Source organism: Zea mays, chromosome 6, assembly GCF_902167145.1.
Source record: "Zea mays cultivar B73 chromosome 6, Zm-B73-REFERENCE-NAM-5.0, whole genome shotgun sequence".
In the NCBI taxonomy this organism is placed as follows: Eukaryota; Viridiplantae; Streptophyta; class Magnoliopsida; order Poales; family Poaceae; genus Zea; species Zea mays.
In genome coordinates, this window is record NC_050101.1 from 128,114,603 (window position 1) to 128,136,789 (window position 22,187).

Genomic DNA, 22,187 nt, shown 5'->3' on the forward strand with positions numbered 1-22,187 from the left:
GAAGCAACAAAAAGTCGTTCTAAGGAACGCAGAGTAAGTTTGCTGAAGTTACAAAAAGCCGTTCCAAAGGGAGCGCAGTGTAAGTTTTCTGCTCCAAAGTCGTTCCAAAGGGAATGCAGAGCTTACAGCGAAAAATAAACACTGATACCGCCTAAGTAAAAGGCGAAGCGCGAAAAGTCAACGCGAATACCGCTGAAAGTAAAAGGCGAAGAAGCTCCTAAGGGAGGCTTACAGCGAAAAATAAACGCTGATTCCGCTGAAGTAAAAGGCGAAGAAGCTCCTAAGGGAGGCTTACAGCGAAAAGTCAACGCTGATATAAAAAGATTATGTGTTTTATTACAGGGATGTGCGTGTATCTTCGAAATAAATACCATCTCACATAGCATAACATCATCACATCATTTCGCATGGCATAAGCATCATACATCATGATGCATATGACACAAAAAGGGGACACAATATCGATCTTCACAAGGAGATACACTATTGATCTTCGGAAGTGTACCTTCGGAAAATATCTTCACGCAGCTTGGATATTCTTCAGAACACTACGGATATTGTTGTGATAAATGAAAATTCTTCTTCACGAAGCATGAAAAGAAGGGAAGGTGTTTTTTTCGTCGAAGACTCAAAAACGGTACGTATGTAAAATTTCATGCATCGTAAAGAATTGAACCATAAAAGCAAGTATATTACATTCAGGGTTACAAGATGTTACACATATTACATTTCAGAAGTTTTTACAATAGCACTTAATCTTCTCTAAGTACAACTTCCGCAGCTTCGTTCAGGAGCCGATTAACAACTTCATCCATGATAGCTTCAGCCATCTTTTTAATTTCGTCGTCTCCTTTCGGATGAGGGCCCGGAGACGCTTTAGTAGGATCTGAAGGAGGACAGGATACGTCTACATTGCTATTACAAATTGCGAACGAAGTTTAAAACCAAAAATTACAACACAATAAAAACCATTAGTTAATACCTATTTGCCCTTCGGGCTCTACGCTTTTCTCAGCAGCCTCTGCTACTCTTCTAGCATCGTGAATACCCTTTTCTCTTTTTTGGATAATTTCTCGGGCCATTTCTCGACCACCATTATCCCAGACATCGGTGAAAAATTTTCCACCAACCATGCTAGTTTCGGCTGAAGGATCTTTTGCATCTTCGAAGGGCAAGGCAGCTTCGGATTGCGCTAAAATCTTTACATGCTCGCAGCCCTTTTTCTCCAAAATGGTGGCAATCCCCCTGGCACCTGAGAAAGCACATATGTCTCCGCGGCTATTTAAAATTTCCTCGAAGGCCTCAGCTTCGTGATTAATCCACTCGATGGGACTTTCGGGGTTGCCTCTTATAAAGTTTTCTCCGCTCGAGAATGCGCCGACGCTGGCGAAGCTAGCTTTCATCTTCTTAACACACTCCATAGATTTATCATAGCATCTTTTCTTGGACGAACGAAGCTCTTCAACAGTTCCTTCTAAATGATTTGCCCATTGGTCGCTAAGTTCTCGCTTCGTTTCTTCAAGTATGCGTTCCTCTTTAGCTCTGGCCAGTTGTTTTCGAAGATCTTCAATTTCACGCTTCTGAGCCTCAGCTTGACCTTTAAAAGTAGCTTCGTCTTCTTTTATTCTATTTATCAATGAATGTAATATTTTATCTTTTTCGAGACCTTCGTTCCTTAGTTCAATTACTTCGGAATGAAGGTTGCTCAGGGCTATAGCGCATCCTTCGTCTTCGGCATCTTTTTGGGCCCTGAGGGCATTGCTAAGTATAAGGCCCTGCAAAGAAAAATGTGTGTGCGTCAATAAATTTAAGCAAACGAAAAATTTTGGTCTCAAGAAAAAATACAAAGATCTCATTTTTTGCACCTTTAAGCTATTGTATGCCAGGCTATCGGCCAGTTCGTTTTTCGACAGCACCGAGAGCCCGTCTTCTAGTGTTGGGAATCCGAAGCTCTTGCTCATCTCCCGACAGACAGAAATCTCCTTGCTGTCAGGGAGACAATACAAAAAGTCTTCTTCTCCACTACCGTTGAATATTAACGCCCCCTTTGGATACTTCAGTTTTTGGGCGTAAAGCTGGGCCTCTTGCTTTTCTTTTTCTGATAATTTTTTCCTCGAAGCATGTTGAACAATATAATCAAGGACTTTGGAGGATGCTTCGGGGGCAACAGCACTGATTTCTTCAACAAGAATTGGCTCCGTCATTTTTTCTTCCTCGGTTTCCAAGGATTTTACCTTCGTGGGCTCTGAGGGCCCAGCTTCAGCCTCAGTTTCTTGCTCTGGAGCCTCAGTATCAAAAATCTCAGTTTTCGCTTCGGAAGTTTCAACAGTCTTCTTCGGAGTTGTGCTTGAGGACTTAATTGTTTCCAGAACATCTAGCACATTGACTATTCTTTTTCTTTTCGGAGTCACCGCTGGCCCCTTTTGGATTTTTATTGTCTCAACATTTGCTAAAGGACTTAAAACTTCTGATATTTTTGATCCCTCAGCTGATCCTTTTGCTACTTCCATTTTTCTGTCGATGGCGCTTCGGCCATCTCTTTGGTTTCTGATAACAAAATCTTTGGTTCTTCCAATTCTGTTCTTGTTGGCGCTTCGGCCATTTCTGCGATTTCTGGCAGCAAGGTCGGCTGTTCAGCCTCGGTGGCCGAAGAGGTCTCTCCGGTGAACTCAGGCACCGAGGCTGGTTCAATATAGTGTGGCCGATGTGTGAGGACCTTTATCCTTTTTCTTTTCGGTGCTGGCTCACTAGGAGCAGCTGCAGCTTCTTCTTTCGCAGAGGTCGTGCCTTTTCTTTTCTGCCCTCGAATGGGATAACGATAGTCAGGGTAGACGAACCCGATTGCGTCAAACACTCGGTTCAGTCTTTTCTTTTTTCGGCCTCCGAAGGCTGCTGACAATGCAGTATCTTCGGCCTTCGAGTAAGCCCCAAGTAGTTCATCACTTAAATTTTCAATGCTTTTTAGCCAGACATCATTTGGCTCAACGAATTTATCTCCGAACTTGAAAGTATACTTCAGCCTGATAAGTCCACCTTCGTTAGCCTCCTTTATGGTCTCTTGCGGCATTTCCCATTTTTCCGCGAGCGGCCATACTCTGAAGGCAATATGCTCTTGGACCAAATCTCTCGTTCCAATAAAAGAACAAATAACTCTGAAGGCTCTCTGGCATTCTTCGGCAGCTTCATTCATTTCAACCTTCGGCCTCCGCAGGCCGAAGCTTTGCCAAATAGGGCGCATAATTATACCTTTAATATCTTCTCGTGCTTTCAGGTCATTCTTCACATAAAACCATTCTGTCATCCAGTCGCCGGGCCATCTCTTCCGAAAGGTTGGCATGGGACAGCTTGACCCAGACCGAGAAACGAAACTGTAGCAGCCAAAATTATTGTGATATTGTTCCTTACCCCAAGGTTTTGTCTCGTATGATAATTCGTGTATGTTGCAGAAACTTTTTGCATCAGGTTCCAGACCTTGGCTTCTCACGGCCCACACGAAGATATTCAGCCTTATGATTGCTTCGGGGGTAAGTTGGTGAAGATAGACTTCAAATATTTTCAGCACCTCTACGACAAAGTTGCTCAGGGGAAATCGAAGTCCAGCTTTCAAAAAGCTTCGGTACACTACGACTTCATTTTCTTCAGGGTTCGGACAAGTCTTTTCTCCTTCGTCGGCCCTCACAACGGACAAGTCCCGGAAATATCTTCCTCTCATGTTGACAAGATGATTTTCTTTGATACTTGATTTACCGAAAACCGCATGGCTTGGTCGCCAAGGGCGATCTTCGGAGTCTTCACCACCACTATCCACATCATAATTGTCGCTGTCATCAGTATCTTCAGACAAACCTTCTAAAATCTCTTTGGTGATTTTTTCTGTATTGGTCTTCGACATTGCTATAAGAAACCCCAGATTCTTCTCTTCAGAGAGACTCAGCTTCATCTCGACAGCAGCCTTCTTATCTTCAGACATCTTCGGAAACACTAAAAAACTGTTTTCAACACCGAAGCTTCAAAACTTAAAAAGCTAAGCAAATCTTGGTGCGCAAGAGCTAAAAATTGAGTGAGCGAGAGCAGATGGCAAAAAAGTGTACCAAATGAGCTCACGGTATGCCCTTATTTATACGCCCAGTGCGTTGAAAATTGAAAGACCCCGCCTGTCAGTGAATGTTGCTATTCTAGCAAAGGGAAGGTGTTTTTTCGGACCTTCGGCTTAAAGCCTTCGTCCATGTCGCAATCTAAATTTATTATTTTAACAAATTAATATTGCGAGGGGCTACTGTTGGGGGCCTTCGGCTTCCGAAGGTCCTCAAAAACAGGATTTAACAGTGTTTCTGGAGTATAATGTGTGAACAGGTATCTTTGGACTCGAGTCGATATCACAGTAGGAGAAGCCCAAAATAATACGAAGGTCGATACAACGCCGAAGATGTGAGCGGGAAAGCTTCGGCGTGGTAGCAGAAAAGGAAACCGACTTAAAGATGAAAAGACTATTCAGACCTCGGTGGATTACTATAGAATTACTACCAAATGTAAAGGGCATGAATGTAATTTTATATGGGCTGTGTCCCGTGCCTATAAATAGGTGAACAGTACCCCCGTACTGTTCACGCTGACTTGGCATTTGCTTTTGCGTCACACTTGTACTCTCATCTCCTTCCAAGCCGAAGGTACATTTGTAATTTGATGTCATTTCTATTTCTTCATAATAATAATGCAAAAATAATTTGATAATAATATATAATTGTCTATGTTATCCTTCATATTTCATTTAGTTCATTCTTCATCATCGTATGTTGTGTTTATGAAGGTGTGCCCTTCATAACCTTCGTCCGAAAATCATTATATCCTAAGGGAAATAATGCTTCGAAGGACGAAGGACTTTACCGTTTAACATTTTCTGTGTTGCCTTGTTCTTAACTCATAGCATTTGAGAACAAGTCCCCAACACTTATTAACAAGAAAGTAATACTGAATGTGATAATGCGAAAAAGACTGTTGTCGAGGTAGGATATCTGTCAGTAAATGTGCTTCGACTCTGGCACAGTGCTATTGACTGTGCGAGCTTCGGACTCCTCTCTGAAGTCCCGCTGAAGGTGAGTGTGCTGACTCCCTTCTGGCTGTTGACCTCGCTGCGTTAGTGGTGGCGGTGGAGGCTGTTGCCAAGATGCTTGGGGTTGACTTGCCGAAGCAACAGAAGCTGCAGGGTGATTGCCTACATATTCTGGAATGTAAGGTGAATGGTACGAAGCAGTGTGCATGACCTGCTTCGGCTGACTCTGTTGTGCTGCAGCTTCTGTTATCTCCTTTTGCTTCTGGATGGTGACATGGCACATCCTGGTGGTATGGCCCTTGTCTTCACCACATAATAGGCAGTAAATTCTTCTTGGTTGATCCCCAAATCTTCCCCCGAAGCCCCTGGCGCCTCTGCCCCTTGGAGCTGGCGGCCGAACAGAGCTTTGTTGTTGCCCCAAAGCTTGCGAAGAGTATTGTGGCCTTTGCTGTTGGCTCCCTCTATCATCACTTTGAGTGGAGTTATGAATTGACCTGACGTGCCTCGGATGAAATCTTCCTCTGAAGCCCCTGGTCATTTCAGAGAACCTGAATGCCTCCTCCCTTCTTTGGCGGAAGTCATTGTCAGCTCGGATATACTCATCCATCTTCTGGAGCAGCTTCTCCAAAGTTTGTGGTGGCTTCCTGGCAAAGTATTGCGCTGAAGGTCCCGGCTGAAGTCTCTTAATCATGGCCTCAATGATAATTTCATTGGGCACTGTTGGCGCCTGTGCCCTCAGACGCAGAAACCTTCGCACATACGGCTGAAGGTATTCTTCGTGGTCCTGGGTACACTGGAATAGAGCTTGAGCAGTAACTGGCTTCGTGTGAAACCCTTGGAAGCTGGTTATCAACATATCCTTCAGCTTCTGCCATGAGGTGATTGTCCCTGGCCGAAGAGAGGAGTACCAGGTTTGAGCGACACTCTTGACGGCCATGGCAAAAGACTTTGCCATGACTGCAGTATTGCCACCATACGAAGATATGGTTGCTTCATAACTCATCAAGAATTGCTTTGGGTCTAAATGACCGTCGTACATGGGGAGATGGGGTGGCTTGTAAGACTGGGGCCATGGTGTAGCCTGCAATTCTGTTGATAGAGGAGAAGCATCATCAAAAGCAAAATTTCCACGATGGAAATCTTCATACCAGTCGTCCTCATTGTAGAAACCCTCCTGATGAAGCTCTTTGCGCGGAGGCCTTCGGTTCTGGTCATCTTGAGCAAGATGACGAACCTCTTCCGAAGCTTCATCTATCTGTCTCTGAAGGTCAGCTAGACGAGCCATCTTCTCCTTTCGTTGCACCCGTTGATGGAGCATCTCCAGGTTTTGGATTTCCTGGTCTAAGTCGTCCTCCGGAGGTGTTGGACTGGTGGCCTTCCTCTTCTGGCTTCGGGCCTCCCTAAGAGAAAGGACATCCTGATTGGGGTCCAGCGGCTGCAGAGTGGCAGCCCTTGTCGCTGAAGCTTTTTTCGGCGGCATGACGAAAGTGATGCTTGCCGAAGGTGTTCAAAGCTCAAGAAATGGAAGTGAGTTCACCGGAGGTGGGCGCCAATGTTGGGGACTTGTTCTCAAATGCTATGAATTAAGAACAAGGCAACATAAAATGTTAAATATCAAATCCCTTCGTCCTTCGGAACATTATTTCCCTTCGGATATAATGAATTTCGGACGAAGGTTATGAAGGAAAAGCCTTCATAAGCACAATAAACGATGAGGAAAATTTTAAATACGAAATAGGAAAAATAATATAAACATTATCATCAACTCACTTTTATTTGCATTATCATATTCACAATAATAAATTATAAATGTACCTTCGGTTTGACAGAAAGTAAAGGTACAGGCGTGATGCAAAAAGCGAATGCCAAGTCAGCCTGAACAGTACGGGAGTACTGTTCATCTATTTATAGGCACGGGACGCAGCCCGTGTAAAATTACATTAATGCCCTTTGGTTTTGCCAGTAACTCTATAGTAATTCTTCGAGGTCTAATTTGGCTTTTCATGTTTAAGTCGGTTCCTCTTTTCTGCTGTCATGCCGAAGCTTTTCTGCACATAGCTTCGTGATCGTTTCATCCTTCGTCATGATCGTGTTCCATTTCAGTCAAGCTTCGTCTTGACCATGCTCTTGTATACCCGCAACCTGATTCCGAAGATACCTGCTCGCATACTTGGAAAACATTGTCAAATTATGTTTTTGAGGACCTTCGGAAGCCGAAGGCCCCCAACAGTGGTATTCAAGTTGATCATTGGATCACTTGAAAGGAGTTGAGTGCAACTCTCGTCCATTGGGACGCCACAACGTGGACTAGGCAAGTATTGTACTTGGCCGAACCACGGGATAAATCCTTGTGTCTCTTGTGCTTGTTCTCAGTGTGTCAATTTTGGTTCACAAGAGCTCTCCTTAGCCACTTGATTTCATTGTGCTAACACTTAATCAAGTTTGTGGCTTTAAGTTTCAAGTTTTTACAGGATCACCTATGCACCCCCCACCCCTCTAGGTGCTCACTTGCATGTGGCATAGTTGGCATCGGAATATCCAACAACATAAAAGGTAGACTCCTTTGGATATCAAAGCCCGAATGAGGTGTGTGAACTAGATACCTTAAGATTCTCTTCACATCCCTAAGGTGGCATTCCTTAGGATCATATTGGAATCTTGCACACATGCAAACTGATCACATAATATTCAATCTAGATGCACATAAATAAAGCAGGGATCCTATCATAGATAGGTATACCTTTTGATCTACATACTTACCTCCAATGTCGAGGTCGAGATACCCGTTCGTTCCCATCGATGTCTTAATGGGTTTAGCATCCTTCATCCCAAACTACTTGAAGATATCTTGTGTGTACTTTGTTTGAGAGATGAATGTGCCATCTTGGAGTTGTTTCACTTGAAAACCGAGGAAGAGCTTCAACTCCCCCCATCATTGACATCTCAAATTTTTGCTCCATTATCCTACTAAACTCCTCGCAAGACTTTTGATTAGTGGAACCAAATATTATATCATCAACATAAATTTGGCATATGAACAAATCATTATCAACAACCTTTGTAAATAGAGTTGGATCAGCTTTCACGGCTTTAAAAGAACCAGCAATAAAGTGGTCGCTTAGGCATTCATACCATGCTCTTGGTGCTTGCTTAAGCCCATAGAGCGCCTTTGAGAGTTTGAACCCATGGTCAGAATACTCACTATCTTTGAAGTCGAGTGGTTGCTCAACATAGACCTCCTCTTTTATAGGTCCATTAGAAACAGCTTAAAACCATGGTGAGTAGCATAGACCAATAAAATACAAATGGACAAAGCCTAGCTACAGGAACAAAGGTCTCATCAAAATCCAAACCTACGACTTGTGCATAACCTTTTGCAACAAGTCTCGCCTTGTTCTTTGTCACCACACCATGTTCGTCTTGTTTGTTGTGGAAGACCCACTCGGTTCCCACAACGTTTGTTTCAGACGTGGCTCCAATGTCCACACTTCATTCCTCTTGAAGTTGTTGAACTCTTCATGCATCACCATCGCCCAGTTCAGATCCTTCAAGGCATCCTCTATCCTAAAAGGCTTAATAGAAGACACAAAAGAGTAATGCTCACAAAAATTAGCAATGTGAGAACAAGTGGTTACTCCCTTGTTTAGGTCTCCTAGGATCTTGTCCACTAGATGATCTCTTTGAATGGTGGTGCGCACACTTGGGTCTGACGCCTAATCTTGACCTGGTGCTTCATCAACATAACTAGTGAACTAATGTGTTTATGTTTTGTAGTTCATAGGATACGAAGTGGATTGGACTAAGCTCTAAGGATGCAACACCTCAAAAGAAGACTTTAAAGACTCATAGAAGACTTATAGATACTCAGCCCAAGTCCATGACACAAGACCAAAAGAGCCGAAGAAAAGAAGATAGAAGATTTAAGAAATGGGTTGTCGGGTAGTTCACTGGATCGATCTGGTGTGCATTGGAATGATTACATAGAGAGCCCTACAAACCGGCTCTCGGTCAACTGGCTATCCGGACCGATCTGGTGGTGAACCATACCACGGTCCAATGGTTATCTAACGTGGCGGCACCAGACCATGCGAGTGGCACACTGGACCGTTACTATAGCAAAAGAGAAGTTGTCAGATGCCAACGGCTAGCTGACATGGAGGCACTGGGTCGGTCCGGTACAGTGCAGAATTGCAGGATTCCTCTAATAACTAGTTTTGGATGGGGGCCTATATATGACCCCTTGACCGACCATTTGAAAGATGTGGGAGCCTAAAATACATTGCTATAGTGTTGAGACACATCTCCATTGCTCCAAATCACACAAATGCTTAGAGAATCACTCGGTGATTAGCGTAGGTGCTTTGCGAAGTGTTTAGGTTAGTTAGACTGCTATTGCGCTTGCTTTAGGTTTATTCCTAGTTGTGTGAGTGAGGTTATACAACCCACAAACCCTCGTCTCTTGCGCAAGCCATTGTAATATTGTACCTAGTGGGGCGACATCTTGCGAGACCACACCAACTGTGTTTGTGGTGTGGCCGCCACCATGTACCAGAGGGAACGAGGCCCGCAGCGTTTCGGCCAAAATCTCGATAGTGAAGACGATGGGAAGCGTCCGAGAGGAGGCTAGAAGCGGTGCACCACTTGCATGTGGAGAAGGCCTGTAACTCTCTCTCCTTTTGAGCTTGTGTATGGATAGGAAGTTGTTTTGCCTGTGGAGATAAGCTTGAATGCTATTAGGTTTGCTAGGCAAATTGATCTAACTATCAGTGACTACCATGATCTAATGATGGACAATATAGATGAAGTGGCCGACAAGAGATTGGTGTCTGTAAGGGAGATTGAGAAAGACAAGATCATAATTGTCAAAGCCTACAACAATAAGGTAAAAGCTAAGTCATTCCAGGTTGGAGATCTAGTCTGGAAAACTATCTTGCCATTAAGGAGTAGGGACAGGAAGTTTGGCAAGTGGTCCCTAATCTGAGAAGGAACTTAGACTGTGTCCAGCAGTTCACCCATATGGTTAACCACAACACTGTTTTGTACTATTTTACCCTATAGATTGCATTGTTCGTAGAGTGAAGTTTGAATATGGGTATGAGGATGGGTAAGCTGCTAGAGATAACCTTACAGAGTTACACAGGTGATCTCTGGTAATGCATATATGTTGCAGACATTGCAAGGTGGTGAGTTACCTAAGGCATTAATGGTTGTTTCCTGAAGCAATATCATCCTAGTGTATGGCAAGATGCTTAGAAAACTAATGGTTTCACATCGAGTTGTGGCATGTGTTGAGCACCATATATGGCACCTAGGGATGGCTAGACGGTGCAGCCATGTGACCAAGACGGTCCACAGGTGTAGCTCCTACGATTCGTGATTAGATTACGATCGGGCGAGAGTCCTTATCTCACATGCGCTTATCCAACTAATCATGCGAGAATCTATTGGAAAGCGCCTAGGAACGGACCCAAACCTTAACCCCTATATATATATGAGGGGGTATTGATCGATTGAGGCATCATCCAATCAATCAAATCAATCTATTATCATTACATTTACATCATTGCCCTATCAGTAGCAGTAACTTAGCCTAGATTATTCTTCTTCATCTGCAATCTTCACCTCTCTTTGGCTCAATGTTGTCTAGAGGTGTCTTGGCTGGCCTATCGACTCCAAGACAACCCTAGGATCTTTCCTCCCTAAGGGCATCTCCAAGAGCTCCCAAAAAATAACTCCCAAAAACTTGTTTTAAGTAGCATCCCATAATTTATGAGTAGATTTTAACCTATTCTCCAATATTCCCCCTAAAAATATATACAAACTAGGTGGATGCCCGTGCGTTGCAACGGAAATATATCGTCGGTATAGGGAACGTGGCTCCTACCAATCTGGTATCAAAGGTCTCGACGATCATGAGCTCTGTCGCTGCCCCCAGGCAACATCCGCTGTCAGCATCAGGCGCCCCCCCCCCCCCAGCAACGTCCAGCGCGCTGGTCGTAGCCCCTGCTTCGTCGGGAGCCATGATGCTTCGCCGATAATCCCCCCAATACCCAGCCTCCTTGTCGGACAGCGCCACTGGGGCCTGGGGGCATGGTGGCCCTGCAGCCAATGGAACGTTGTACGGTGTGGTAGACGGACTGCTCTCCCAACAATGTTAAAGCCTAAACTAATTGTTGCCTCTTATTTATTTTAGTTACACTAATTGTGAAAAATGATAAATGGTATTTTGGTCCTCTTATGATTCATTTAATGTGTTCTATATACTTTTAGTCCTTAGAACTAAACAGATTAAAGCCTAAACTTTAGTCTCCTACCTAAATTTTAGGTTAAAATAGGATGAGGCGGGGACGACACCGTTCACTCGATTTTTTTGGATCACGCCACCACCAAAATTTTCTATGGTGTTTAGCTCGCCTCGCCTCCACTCGACTCTTAGCCAAACACTATAAAATTATGGCTGCACACTTTCATTCCTCGTTGTACATCCAACCAAAAACACTATAAAGTAACCAAACGACTTAAGGTTGCAGATTTTACCTAAAAAACTAATGATTGCAGGATAATTGGATTTACGAGCAGGCAGAATATGCCTCGAACAATAATAGAAATGGACACTACTACAGTGCTAGCATTGCATTGCGTGGTCCGCTGCAAATCACAGGACAGTCAAACACCCACCCACATGGACATGCGTCGCAAGTTTTCAGGCGTTCGAGAATCAGAGCCGCCCTAGTATATGTATATGCATGCATGCCTGGTTCGGTTGTTCCTATCGCTTTTTTCACTTTATTACTACTGATTGCTGCTATCTGAATAGCACAGATTCAAACTCGACCTGCTGGGCTGGGAATTGGGATTGTCTGCAACCCAAGGCACCCTCACTACCCATCATCGGTTCAAGAACACACACTTCGCCGCCCCTGCCTTTTCCCCTTGCACGAAAAGGCGTCTCCGAGCGAACCCCAAACCAACGGTCTCTCGTAGCTTTTGACCAGTGTGACTGCGAGAAATGGCGGTTGCCGATTGCAACGCAACAAATAAGCACTCTTACTGTCTTACCTAACAATATGGGTGGTACTCGTCAGTTCGAAGGGTTTCTGAAAACTGAATTTAGTATTTAGTGCTGCTAGTTCAGCATAAACTGTGGTGCTTATTTGTTGGAGTAAGCCTATCCGGATTGCATTGCATTTTTGGCGAACTATAAGTTCTGAATGGGGCAACTATTTTATTTATGTACAAATGCTGCTAAAAGATGGGTATCCCATAGTTTGTTTGCGCTTTCACAAGTATGTTTAAGCTCATATGGCCATATATATGATTTACTAACAGGACTAAGCACAAAACTGATTGTGCTTCTACCTTTATGATGTTGAGTAGGCTAAGGAATGATTATGTCATCCATGTAAAAGCTAGAGCAGGATCACCACTGGAGGTGTAATTACCAACCCATTGTGTCCTTACTCCTTAGTACAATGTAATATTGCATTATTGCGGGGTTGGCAGTTCTGATTTCTGAAGTTCAGTTATGCTTTGTGAACTACATTTTTCATCATTTTTTCCTAATCAGGATAGCTACTATACTGTGGAATCTTGTGAGTGTGTCAGTGTGCACTGAATAAGAATGATAATTTTGAGTTATGTGATGTGTGTCCTATTAATTCTTGGGCCTTCATTCATTTATGCTTGATTCAGGAAGCATGTCTGGGATAACTACTGCTTGACACATCGCAATGAGAAGTTGATAGAGGACAATTCAACGCTTTCTTCTTATGACGTTCGGAATAACTCTAAGGTAGTTCTTCCTTTTAATAAATACATATAGTTTATTATTTTTATGTTTTACACAAAATATGCATGTTCATTTCTGGAAGACCAAATAAGGTGGCTCCTGAAAACAAAAGCAACCGCTTAGAAGCATCAACCAGTGTTGTTCGCCCTTTAATAGTTGGATCTGTTTCTGTAATGTTTTATCCTTTGTTCTATGTGTTTTTGGCTGGGTGGCCTTGTGGACATTTTAGTCCCCCGCTTCCAATAGTTTGCTGTGATTTGGTACTTATAACAAGGCTCCTCCCAATCTTTCTAAAGTAAGTTTTACATCTTTGTCTCTGTTCTGTTTATCTAGGTCTGTTTCTCGTCGCACGTCATGTCCAGAGTACATCGGAAACACTCAAGAAGAAGAAAACATCGCTTCTTCCATGGTCTTAGCAGGAAAGCTAACCCCACCCTGTGATTTGTTAGCTATATAGGAGCAAAGCTGGTGCCAAGCCGCAAATGCATCGTGACTATCATCCTTGTCAGTAGTATGGTCATTTCAGAAACGTGATCGAGGCTTGGACTGTGTGAGTTTAACTGGAAGTATGCATGGATTATTCATTATTCATGGAAGCTATGATAGGGCGGAGCGCGGGCGCACCTTGAGGTAGGTGTCGACGGCGCGGTACAGCGCGTCGGCGGCGGGGCGCGCGTGGGCGGGCACGGCGCGCGCGAGCTCCTCGAACTCGGCGGGGCGCAGGCCGGCCTCCAGCGCAGCCGAGGCCGCTAGGTACGCGTCCACGAGCCTGGCCACGCGGGCGGCCTTGCTGCCGCCGCTGCCCTCCTTGAGGAACCCGCGCACGAGGCGCAGCACGAGGGGCACGTCCAAGAGCAGCGCCGGCGCGTGCTCGCCGTTGTGGCCGAACGCCGGTATCATCACGGCGCCCAACGTCGCCTGGTCCAGCCGCCTCGCCGCGCGCGCCTCCAGGTCCCGCAGCAGCGCCGTATCTGCGCCCACCATGCTCCCCGCGTGGAGCAGCTTTAGCAGGAAGTCGCACGTGATACCGTCGTCGGCGACGGCCGCGGCGCAGCAGCCACCGCCGCCCGCCGGCGGATCCGGAGAGAGCTGCGGCCACGAGGGACTTAGGAGGAGCCGCTTCTTCAGCCACGTGGTCGTGGGGCTCTCCGGCGGCAGGAAGCGCCCCGACGCGGACGACGACGTGGGAGGCGCCACGTCCGGGATGGATTTTGCGGCTGATGCGGCGTTTAGGTAGCGGAAGACGGCGGGGGCGTTCGGGAGGCCGTTGCGGGAGCGAGGTCGTCGGCGCGCGCGGGCGTGCGGGAGCAGCGGTTTGGCTGGCGTGCGGGAGCGGGGGCAGTCTATACTGCCCCTTAGTTAGTAGAGATATTTTAAACTAGGTCAGACCAGCCTTGGACTCTTATTGATAAAACACGGTAATGTCATCTTCCGTAGCTTGCCCCACAGCCACCCATCGCTTCATTCATCTACGAGCCATCGAGGTATGGTTTTTTATTCAATTTGCATATCTGGTCACTTGTAGGTATGGTTATCAATTCCTATGACTCATTTTTATTAGGCCATCAACCATCACACTAACATTCATTGGAACGGGGAAGCTAAGGCCTACGGGGACGGCATGGAGACAAGACGAGGGTGGGGATTTGGGGAAGGAGACGGCGACGATGGGACAAAGGAAGGGGTGGGCTACGCCAACCATGTGCACGTGAAACGACAAAAAAAGGCAAAATCAACTTGACTTAAGATTTTTAAGTGATACGGAAAGGTTAGGGCTAGTTTAGAAAAACTGTTGGGGATAAGTTTTGAGGTTTTCTTAAAAAAACTTAAGTTGGGAGAGACTACTGGGGGCTCTTGAAGATGCTCTAAGCCTCTAATAGGGTCCCTATAGAGGGACGAGATCCAAGTTTTACATGAGGTTATTGTAACATCTGACAGTCCAAACATCTAGACGGACAGTCAGCCATCCTACAAAGGATGGTGCCCTCTGCGTAAGGCGCGGATAGTTCATACTCACGCAGAGAACACCTCAGGTCCCCACTACCCTAAGGGATCAAAGTGCGTTAGGTGATCGATCCAAAAGAGCGCCAACACTTATAAGCTGGATCGCATACTGTCCTAACAGTGAAGCCAGAATAATTATACCACAATTCCGCCTCCGTCAAGATACAATATTAGGAACTGAGTTACGTCTTTGTTGAAGCCATGGAGCTGCAAACAAGCAGACCGTTTTTTCTGTTATCCGTCCGTCCATCGCTTCGACGTGTATATATGTGATTATTCTCTGAATAATAATAATAATAATAATAATAATAATAATAATAACAATAATAATAACAACAATAACAATAACAATAATACTCCCTCAAATCCAAATTGTAGATGTTTTACCATATTGTAAATCATTTTAGCTTTTGTAGATTCAATAGTTTTTACAACGCACCTATATGTGTTACATTTAGATGCTTTTTTAAAAAACTATTTAGCTAGAAAAGCCAAGACGCCTTACAATTCATAATAGAAAAGGAGCAAACTAAACAAATCAGCAATCTACCTCTTCCCACCAAATCAAAGGCCTCGATTTGACACGGTGTAACAGATATTGAATTAATATGTACTTAGAAAGCATTCCGAACACATGAAAATAAAAGATGGTCAGCAGCATAGCATAAACAACCAAGTATCTCTCATCAGACGGAGGTCATCAGAACGACACTATGCTGTTCTGCTACTGCCTCGGTTTCCTGCATCCACCACACCATATCACCCACTATTGCTGCTGCTCGTCAAACTCGTGGCCATGATCAAGGAGGTAGTTGGCTGCAAGCTCTTCGTCCTTGTTGCATGCAAAGAAAACTTCTAGCACAAGCTCATGGTTGAAGCCCATTCCCTCAAGCTGATAAAGAATATAATAATATAATAATGTAAGTCGAAAAATACAGTACGCAAGAGCTCTGAATTGGGAGTATGCTGACATAACAAGTGCCTTGTTCAGGGGCAGATTAGCAAAATGTTCATGTAATCCATACAAGCGCCACAGGACTTCATGCGGCAATAACTACGCAGATTTGCATGCACCATCTATATCCACTCATAGATCCTCCAAACTTGTGTCATAGAAGCACAGAAAACTTAACGCAAAGCTACACAACTCCACATAAATTTGAAAATTGTATTCTACAAGTAGAATAGTAGCCACATCTAGAATTTGGGATTATCCGGTTCCAATATAATTTGTATTTAGGATTAGTGTCTAGCACAACAAGTCCTGAGGCCTCAAGAACAACTTCAGAAGTGATATAAAATTATACTTCTAAGCAAAGGCACAATGTAAAAGTACTGTGGCTATCTACTGTCGTTACATCCTACCTAGCCCATGAAATTTGTGTTCCAACAAAAGAACTGTACTTCATTTACATGCAAACATAATAAGTTATAAAAGAGCTGTACCCGCTGGATGGCCTCTCGTTCCTCTGGGGTAACTGTCACCGATTGCGGCATAGCAGCTGCCAGTTGACCTAATATGTTTCTGGTTCACCACAGCACAATGTAATATTTCTGTACTCATGACTTATTAACATAATTATTCAATTTTGCTTACCCTCCAGGACCACCCTCCGGAGTTTCGTTCACCAAGCGGACAAACTCAGCTTGATTTTCCTGAATCAAACGCAGGATTTGTGGGTTTTGTTTGCCTAGTTCTTGAAGCATTGGCTGCCAATCAACAGAACATACTATCGTTGATCACACTCAAGTGAAATGATTATTAAAATTGAAAGTGCAAAAAATACTAAGCAATAACACGGTAAAAGCACCTGCAAGATTTGAGGATTAGCCTGGACCAACTGAAGCAGTGCTTGAAACTGAAGAAGATAAATAACAGTTAGTAAATTACAGGTCAACTTATTTGTATGTAAGAACCTGCAAAGTTACTACCTGTGGAAGCTGTCGCAAGGCATCAAGGGCACCAGATCCTGCAGCTGGAACAACACCTGGATTGGCCCCACCACTTGGGACACCCTTTTCAGAAATTTAGTATCAGAACAGGTAAGAAATAAGATAACACAAAGGGAGCACTACTTCCAGGACAAACATCAAAAAATGTCTGGTAAGTATAACTGCAACTTGTAAGGATAAGATGCATTTGCATTATCTTCTTTGAAAAGAATGCATTTTCATGATGCATCAACAAAGAGAAATGTACACAGCATTGATCATACATGTAATAGCCTGCAAGTCAGCAAGAAAACAGCTAAATAATAGATGTAATCCATATCGTATGTAAAAAAGTTAAGGTGTCGTTTCCTTTCATGGCAGTCATGCCGAACATAATATGTAGGATAGTGAATAATTTGAGTATACCAGTTCACATAGTAAAAAAAAGGTCCAAACATTTCATGTCCATACCTACTTTGACAGCACATACCTGAGGAAAAAGGTTCAGAGGATTTGCATTAGGCCTTGCAGAGGCGGCAGATGACTGCACTGGTGGTGCAGCTGCTGGCTGAGCTGGTGATGGAGCCTGCTGATTTGTTTGTTGGCCAGCAGCAGGTGCTCGGGCAACAGGCGGAGCCTCCACATTCTCAGGAATTCCCTGCCAGGAAAGGCAGACCAATGTCAGTGACAATTTGTATACAATCCTTTGCACGAGTAATAAGTATACTAAATGTGTTATGCATATTTTTGTTTAAGTAAAATATAATTATTGCCACCTGCAAAGTTTGGTTTTTCTTTTACAGTAAGACAAATTTACCCTTTCCCAAATAATAATATACCAGAAGAAGTATTGAGCAGGTTTTTGAGAAAATGAAAGGAACAATTGAACACATCAGAGGCAGGATGAAGCTGCAATACATTGGTAAAACAATTCGTTAACATGAAACTTACAGAATACAGGTAGTCTATAGCTCTCTCAGGGTTATTATATGCAGCACGTAGAGCACGAACAACTGTACCACGCTCCCAAGTACCACCACCCATGTCAAGAATTTGTTGAATAGTCTGTTCTAGGTTGTTGCCTGATACAAGGTTCGAAGCTGCCTGACTGTACACATCAGCATCATCCCTGCAGAACAGCCACATGAAAGAGCAGTATCAATGTACTAAACCACGATAGAACAACAAGAATGCTGAAGTCACATCTCATATATTCAGTTTTAGTTCTACCGAATCTAAAATCTTTGAACTTTAATCTCCCACCACAACTTCAATTTCCTCGTTACTCCTGCCCAGCTTTAATCAACTAGCAGTACATCCACAAAAAAACATACACCAAGGGATACCCCTTGTACGTCCCTTGTGACCTTATCCATCACCAAGGAAAAAAGGTTAGGGCTCAAAGCTAACCCTTGATGTAGTCCTATTCTAATTGGGAAGTCATTGATGTCTCAATCACTTGTTTGAACACTAGTCACAACATTGTTTTACATGTCCTTGGTAAGTTTTCCATGATTTTGAAAAGAATAATACTAGATGTGATTTTAGATGGAGTTTTCAAGTATTTCACCAGATATGCTCCCTATACATAAATACTTGTCATTACAAGGTTATAATATTCTATTTTAAATTATAGCATCCACAATGTGTACAACACAACTTAAAAATATATGCCCAAGGTGCTCAGGCATATAGAATGGTAGGCTATTAGTTCCCAGTTAATGTAAGATCATTTACAAAGCTAATGACATAATCCCTCGATCAGTCTTGCACAAAACCACAAACATGAGAAAAGAACACGGAAATGGAATGCAAGCTTGTTCTTTATTTCTAAAACCAAAAGATAGGAATGAATATATTTCAAAGTGATTATAAAGGTTCTAAAGCTTACGATGCAGCAGCCGTAGCAGCTGGAGCAGCCTGAGTCTGTGCACTTGGAGGTGCCCTGTGGAAGACAGGGACAATCACATAAGAGAAGTCATCAGGTCACCACAAAAGATGAAGGGGGAAAGATGGCTCACGTTTCAGCTGTGGCAACAGGAGCTTGTGTAGGTGTTCTTACAACTGATGTGGCAGGGGCAGCAGGTTGGGCCTATTGCAAAGTTAATAACAGATCAAATTATCAGAAAACAGTTGGTAACAATAATGCTAAAACAAAATAGAAGATATTATTTCATCATAAGTATTATACAGCTTGTTATTTTGTATGTAAAAACAGCTTAAACTGATTGTGTACATACATGGTAATGTTCACACACTAGTTCCAAAAAGGGATTAAATTCAACCATTATTAGAAGAAAAAAAAAGACAACCAAGGCTGGCGGGGTGGCGGCTCCTACATGGGAAAAGAACAACCGAGGCAAGCCTTACCCCTGCATTTTGCAGAGGCTGCATGGAACCACTTTTTTGCCTTTATGTACATTTGGTAACTGAAATCATAGACAAAACTAAATCTGCTAACTCATATCCCAATAAACATGAATGTGCCATATGACACATGAGAACACTAATGATATGCCAATCCATATCCCGCACAAGGATATGGAATGCAATTCATTTTTGCAGCTCAAGTACTTCTACATTGCAAGGGCATGACTGATGCAGTGGTGAGAGTTGTCTCACTGAGTCCACCAGGTCACATGTTTGAAGCAGCCTCTCCGCATTTGCAGGGGGGAAAGTCTTGCCTCGGTTTGTTCCTTCCCTAGACCTAACTCATGTGGGGGCCTCCGGCACTGGGTCTACCCCTTTTTAAAATACTTCATTGAAACCCCAAGAACAACGCTACCCAAATACAAAGATAATTGCATCAAATATGCCGAAACTAACTGGAGTTGCAGGAGCTTTTGCAGCAGTAGCGGTGGAAGCTCCACTTGACGATGCCTTAGCCTAGAAAAAAAACAGATACTGAATGTCAGACTAAATATAACATAACAATTAGAAGCTAATGGCAGCTTAACCAAATAAATCACTGCCAATTATAACTGAAGATTTGAAATGGAAAATATATAACAATGGGTCATGGAAGCTGTTAAAAGTCACCTTCACACAAAATGCACAGAACTCAGACTGTTGTATTTTCTTTGATGTGAACTAATTAAATTCAGGCTAGGCCCAAAGTGGGAAAAACCCACAAAACTCGATATGAAACATTCGATATATTATGTTGTTTTTATCACCTTAAAGCAATCAATTATCACCGAGGCAAGCATAGGTTGAATTTTATTTGAAATGCAGCCATCGGATTTCACAAAACAGCAGTCAAGGTTGGAGAGAGTAAATACAAAGAGGTAAATAATCCAAATCCAAATCTGCATATGTTTAATCTAAGGCCTCCATTCTGGAAGACAAATCAATCGGGGATACAGAATTGAGGCGATCAAACAACACTTTGCGGGACATTCAAAGAAGACATAATTTTACAATTTACATGCAAATCGTCAAAGAAACCAGTCACAATGCCACATCTCAGGCAAATGACTGCACCATCTAGAACACTAGCAGAAGTAAACAAGACAACAAGCTATTATAGGTAACGTATGAACACCATAAGGCAGTGAATAATCATAACAACTAATATTTTACTAATAATCCATCCATGTAGCAATAACAGTGGGAGTAAAAATAGGTGTGAAAATGAAATTAACACAACCAACCTAAAACACTCAAATATGGCATGATTTACAAACAAACCGATCACACTTTACAGTTAAGAACCAGAATATTGAATACATTGCTGATGGGATAAGCCAGAGAACATCAAATACCTTGGACAGCATTATAACAAGGAAGCTGTTCTCAGCAACTCCGTTGCTTTCCAAAGTGGTCTCATCCTTCAGAATTTTCCCTTGGTATATGAGCATTTGCTGGTCTGCTGGGTAGGTACTCTGACCCTGAGTAGTTTCGATGATCCTCTTCACCTCAGCAACCTGAAAATACAAGCAGTGAGTAGGCTGCACGACTAGAGACGTTGCCGAACAACATAAATCGAACACCACGAAATGGTGAAACATCCGTCTGTACAGCAACCGAGCAGCATTACTGTGATGATTACAACGAACGCACCCTACCACAACCACAGCACCCAAACTCCAACCAACGACAAACCCTAGACCATGTCCCATGTGAGAAACTGAAGCTCATAATTCAGAGAACCAGAAGCAGCGGGGCCCATCGCCCGCCGACTGGACGACCCCAAAACAAAAACCCTAGATTCAGATCAAAGCCCTCTGCGCTACCACCGGCCGGACGCGCAATCACTGAACCAGACCACCGCGATATCGTACGGAGTCGCACCGGAATCGAGTGAAACGGCCGAGAATTGCACGGAATCGCTCGGATTGAAATCAGAAGGATGGAAAGGGGGCCGTACCGACGCATCGGGGCTCGCCTCGATCTCGAAGTTGGTGCCCTTGAGGGTCTTGACGTTAAGCTTCATTTCGCCCGCCGCCTCCTGAGTCCACTCACACTCTCCCTCCTCGCGCCGCTTCGAGGTGGAAGAGGGTTAAGGGTTTCAACGCCTCGCCTTGGGGATTTCGACCTCGCGAAGACGACGAGAGCGCACGGGGAAGCGAAGTTAAAGGCGAAACAATCCGAAAGCTGCAGGCTAGAAAACCAGCGCGTGGCGCTCGGGGCCGACCTAGATACTCTCGCTGTCCCGTGGGGTCGCGACAGATAGACCCTCAGCATTAGTGAAAGGGGCAGGTTCGGATCGGTGGGAGGCAGGCGGGAGTGGACAGTGGTGACGAGGCGCTGGAGCTCCACTAGGTAGACTTCGATGAAATTATATTTGTTTTCGTATTTTTATTCGGATTTAATTCGAATACGGATAGTTTCGAATACGAATACAAATATGAATGTTCTTAATATAAACGGATAGTTGTGAGTCGAATACGGAGCTAGTCAGACACGGATAGCGTCGGTAACGAATATTTTTGTCGGATATCGTGTAAGACACCATTTCATTAATTTTTTAGGCTATTTGTATATTATTATTTTCTTTCAGTAGAAAATCATCAAAATGCAATTAAATCCATAAAATATTCTAATGTCGACCGAAAATGGTAAATAAATTACCAAAACTAATAAACATCATATAAGAAAATAACTGCACCTCCACATGTGAAAATGATAAAGTGAAGTATTGATTATGTTAAAATTCGAATACTTAAGGTGATTTCACATGTAACTCACGCAACAAGTGAAAGTGAATTGAAAGAAACGATGACAATCTTTGGATTTTATGGCCAAAACATTTTTGAGGATGCTATATGGGCATATATTGCCCCTCCGTCAAATTTCATGAATTTCTGAGACTATTTGTGTATTATTATTATTATTATTATTATTATTATTTCTACAAAAAAATTATCAAAATTCAATTAAATTCATAAAATATTCCACTGTCGACCGAAA

At 43.4% G+C, this 22,187-nt stretch overlaps 1 protein-coding gene across 1 annotated transcript; it reads right to left on the reverse strand.

Annotated features, from left to right (window-relative positions):
• Positions 1 to 15,204: 15,204 nt before the first annotated feature.
• LOC100282762 (uncharacterized) lies at positions 15,205 to 21,546 on the reverse strand. Its single transcript, NM_001155668.2, has 12 exons — positions 21,145 to 21,546; positions 20,540 to 20,701; positions 19,602 to 19,661; positions 18,797 to 18,867; positions 18,667 to 18,720; positions 17,727 to 17,904; positions 17,266 to 17,433; positions 16,776 to 16,859; positions 16,655 to 16,702; positions 16,441 to 16,553; positions 16,290 to 16,368; positions 15,205 to 15,735 (listed from the first exon to the last, which is right to left on the reverse strand). The coding sequence occupies exons 1-12, from the start codon at positions 21,208 to 21,210 to the stop codon at positions 15,610 to 15,612; spliced, it is 1,209 nt and encodes a 402-aa protein (NP_001149140.1). The 5' UTR covers positions 21,211 to 21,546; the 3' UTR covers positions 15,205 to 15,609.
• Between the last annotated feature and the right edge of the window lie 641 nt (positions 21,547 to 22,187).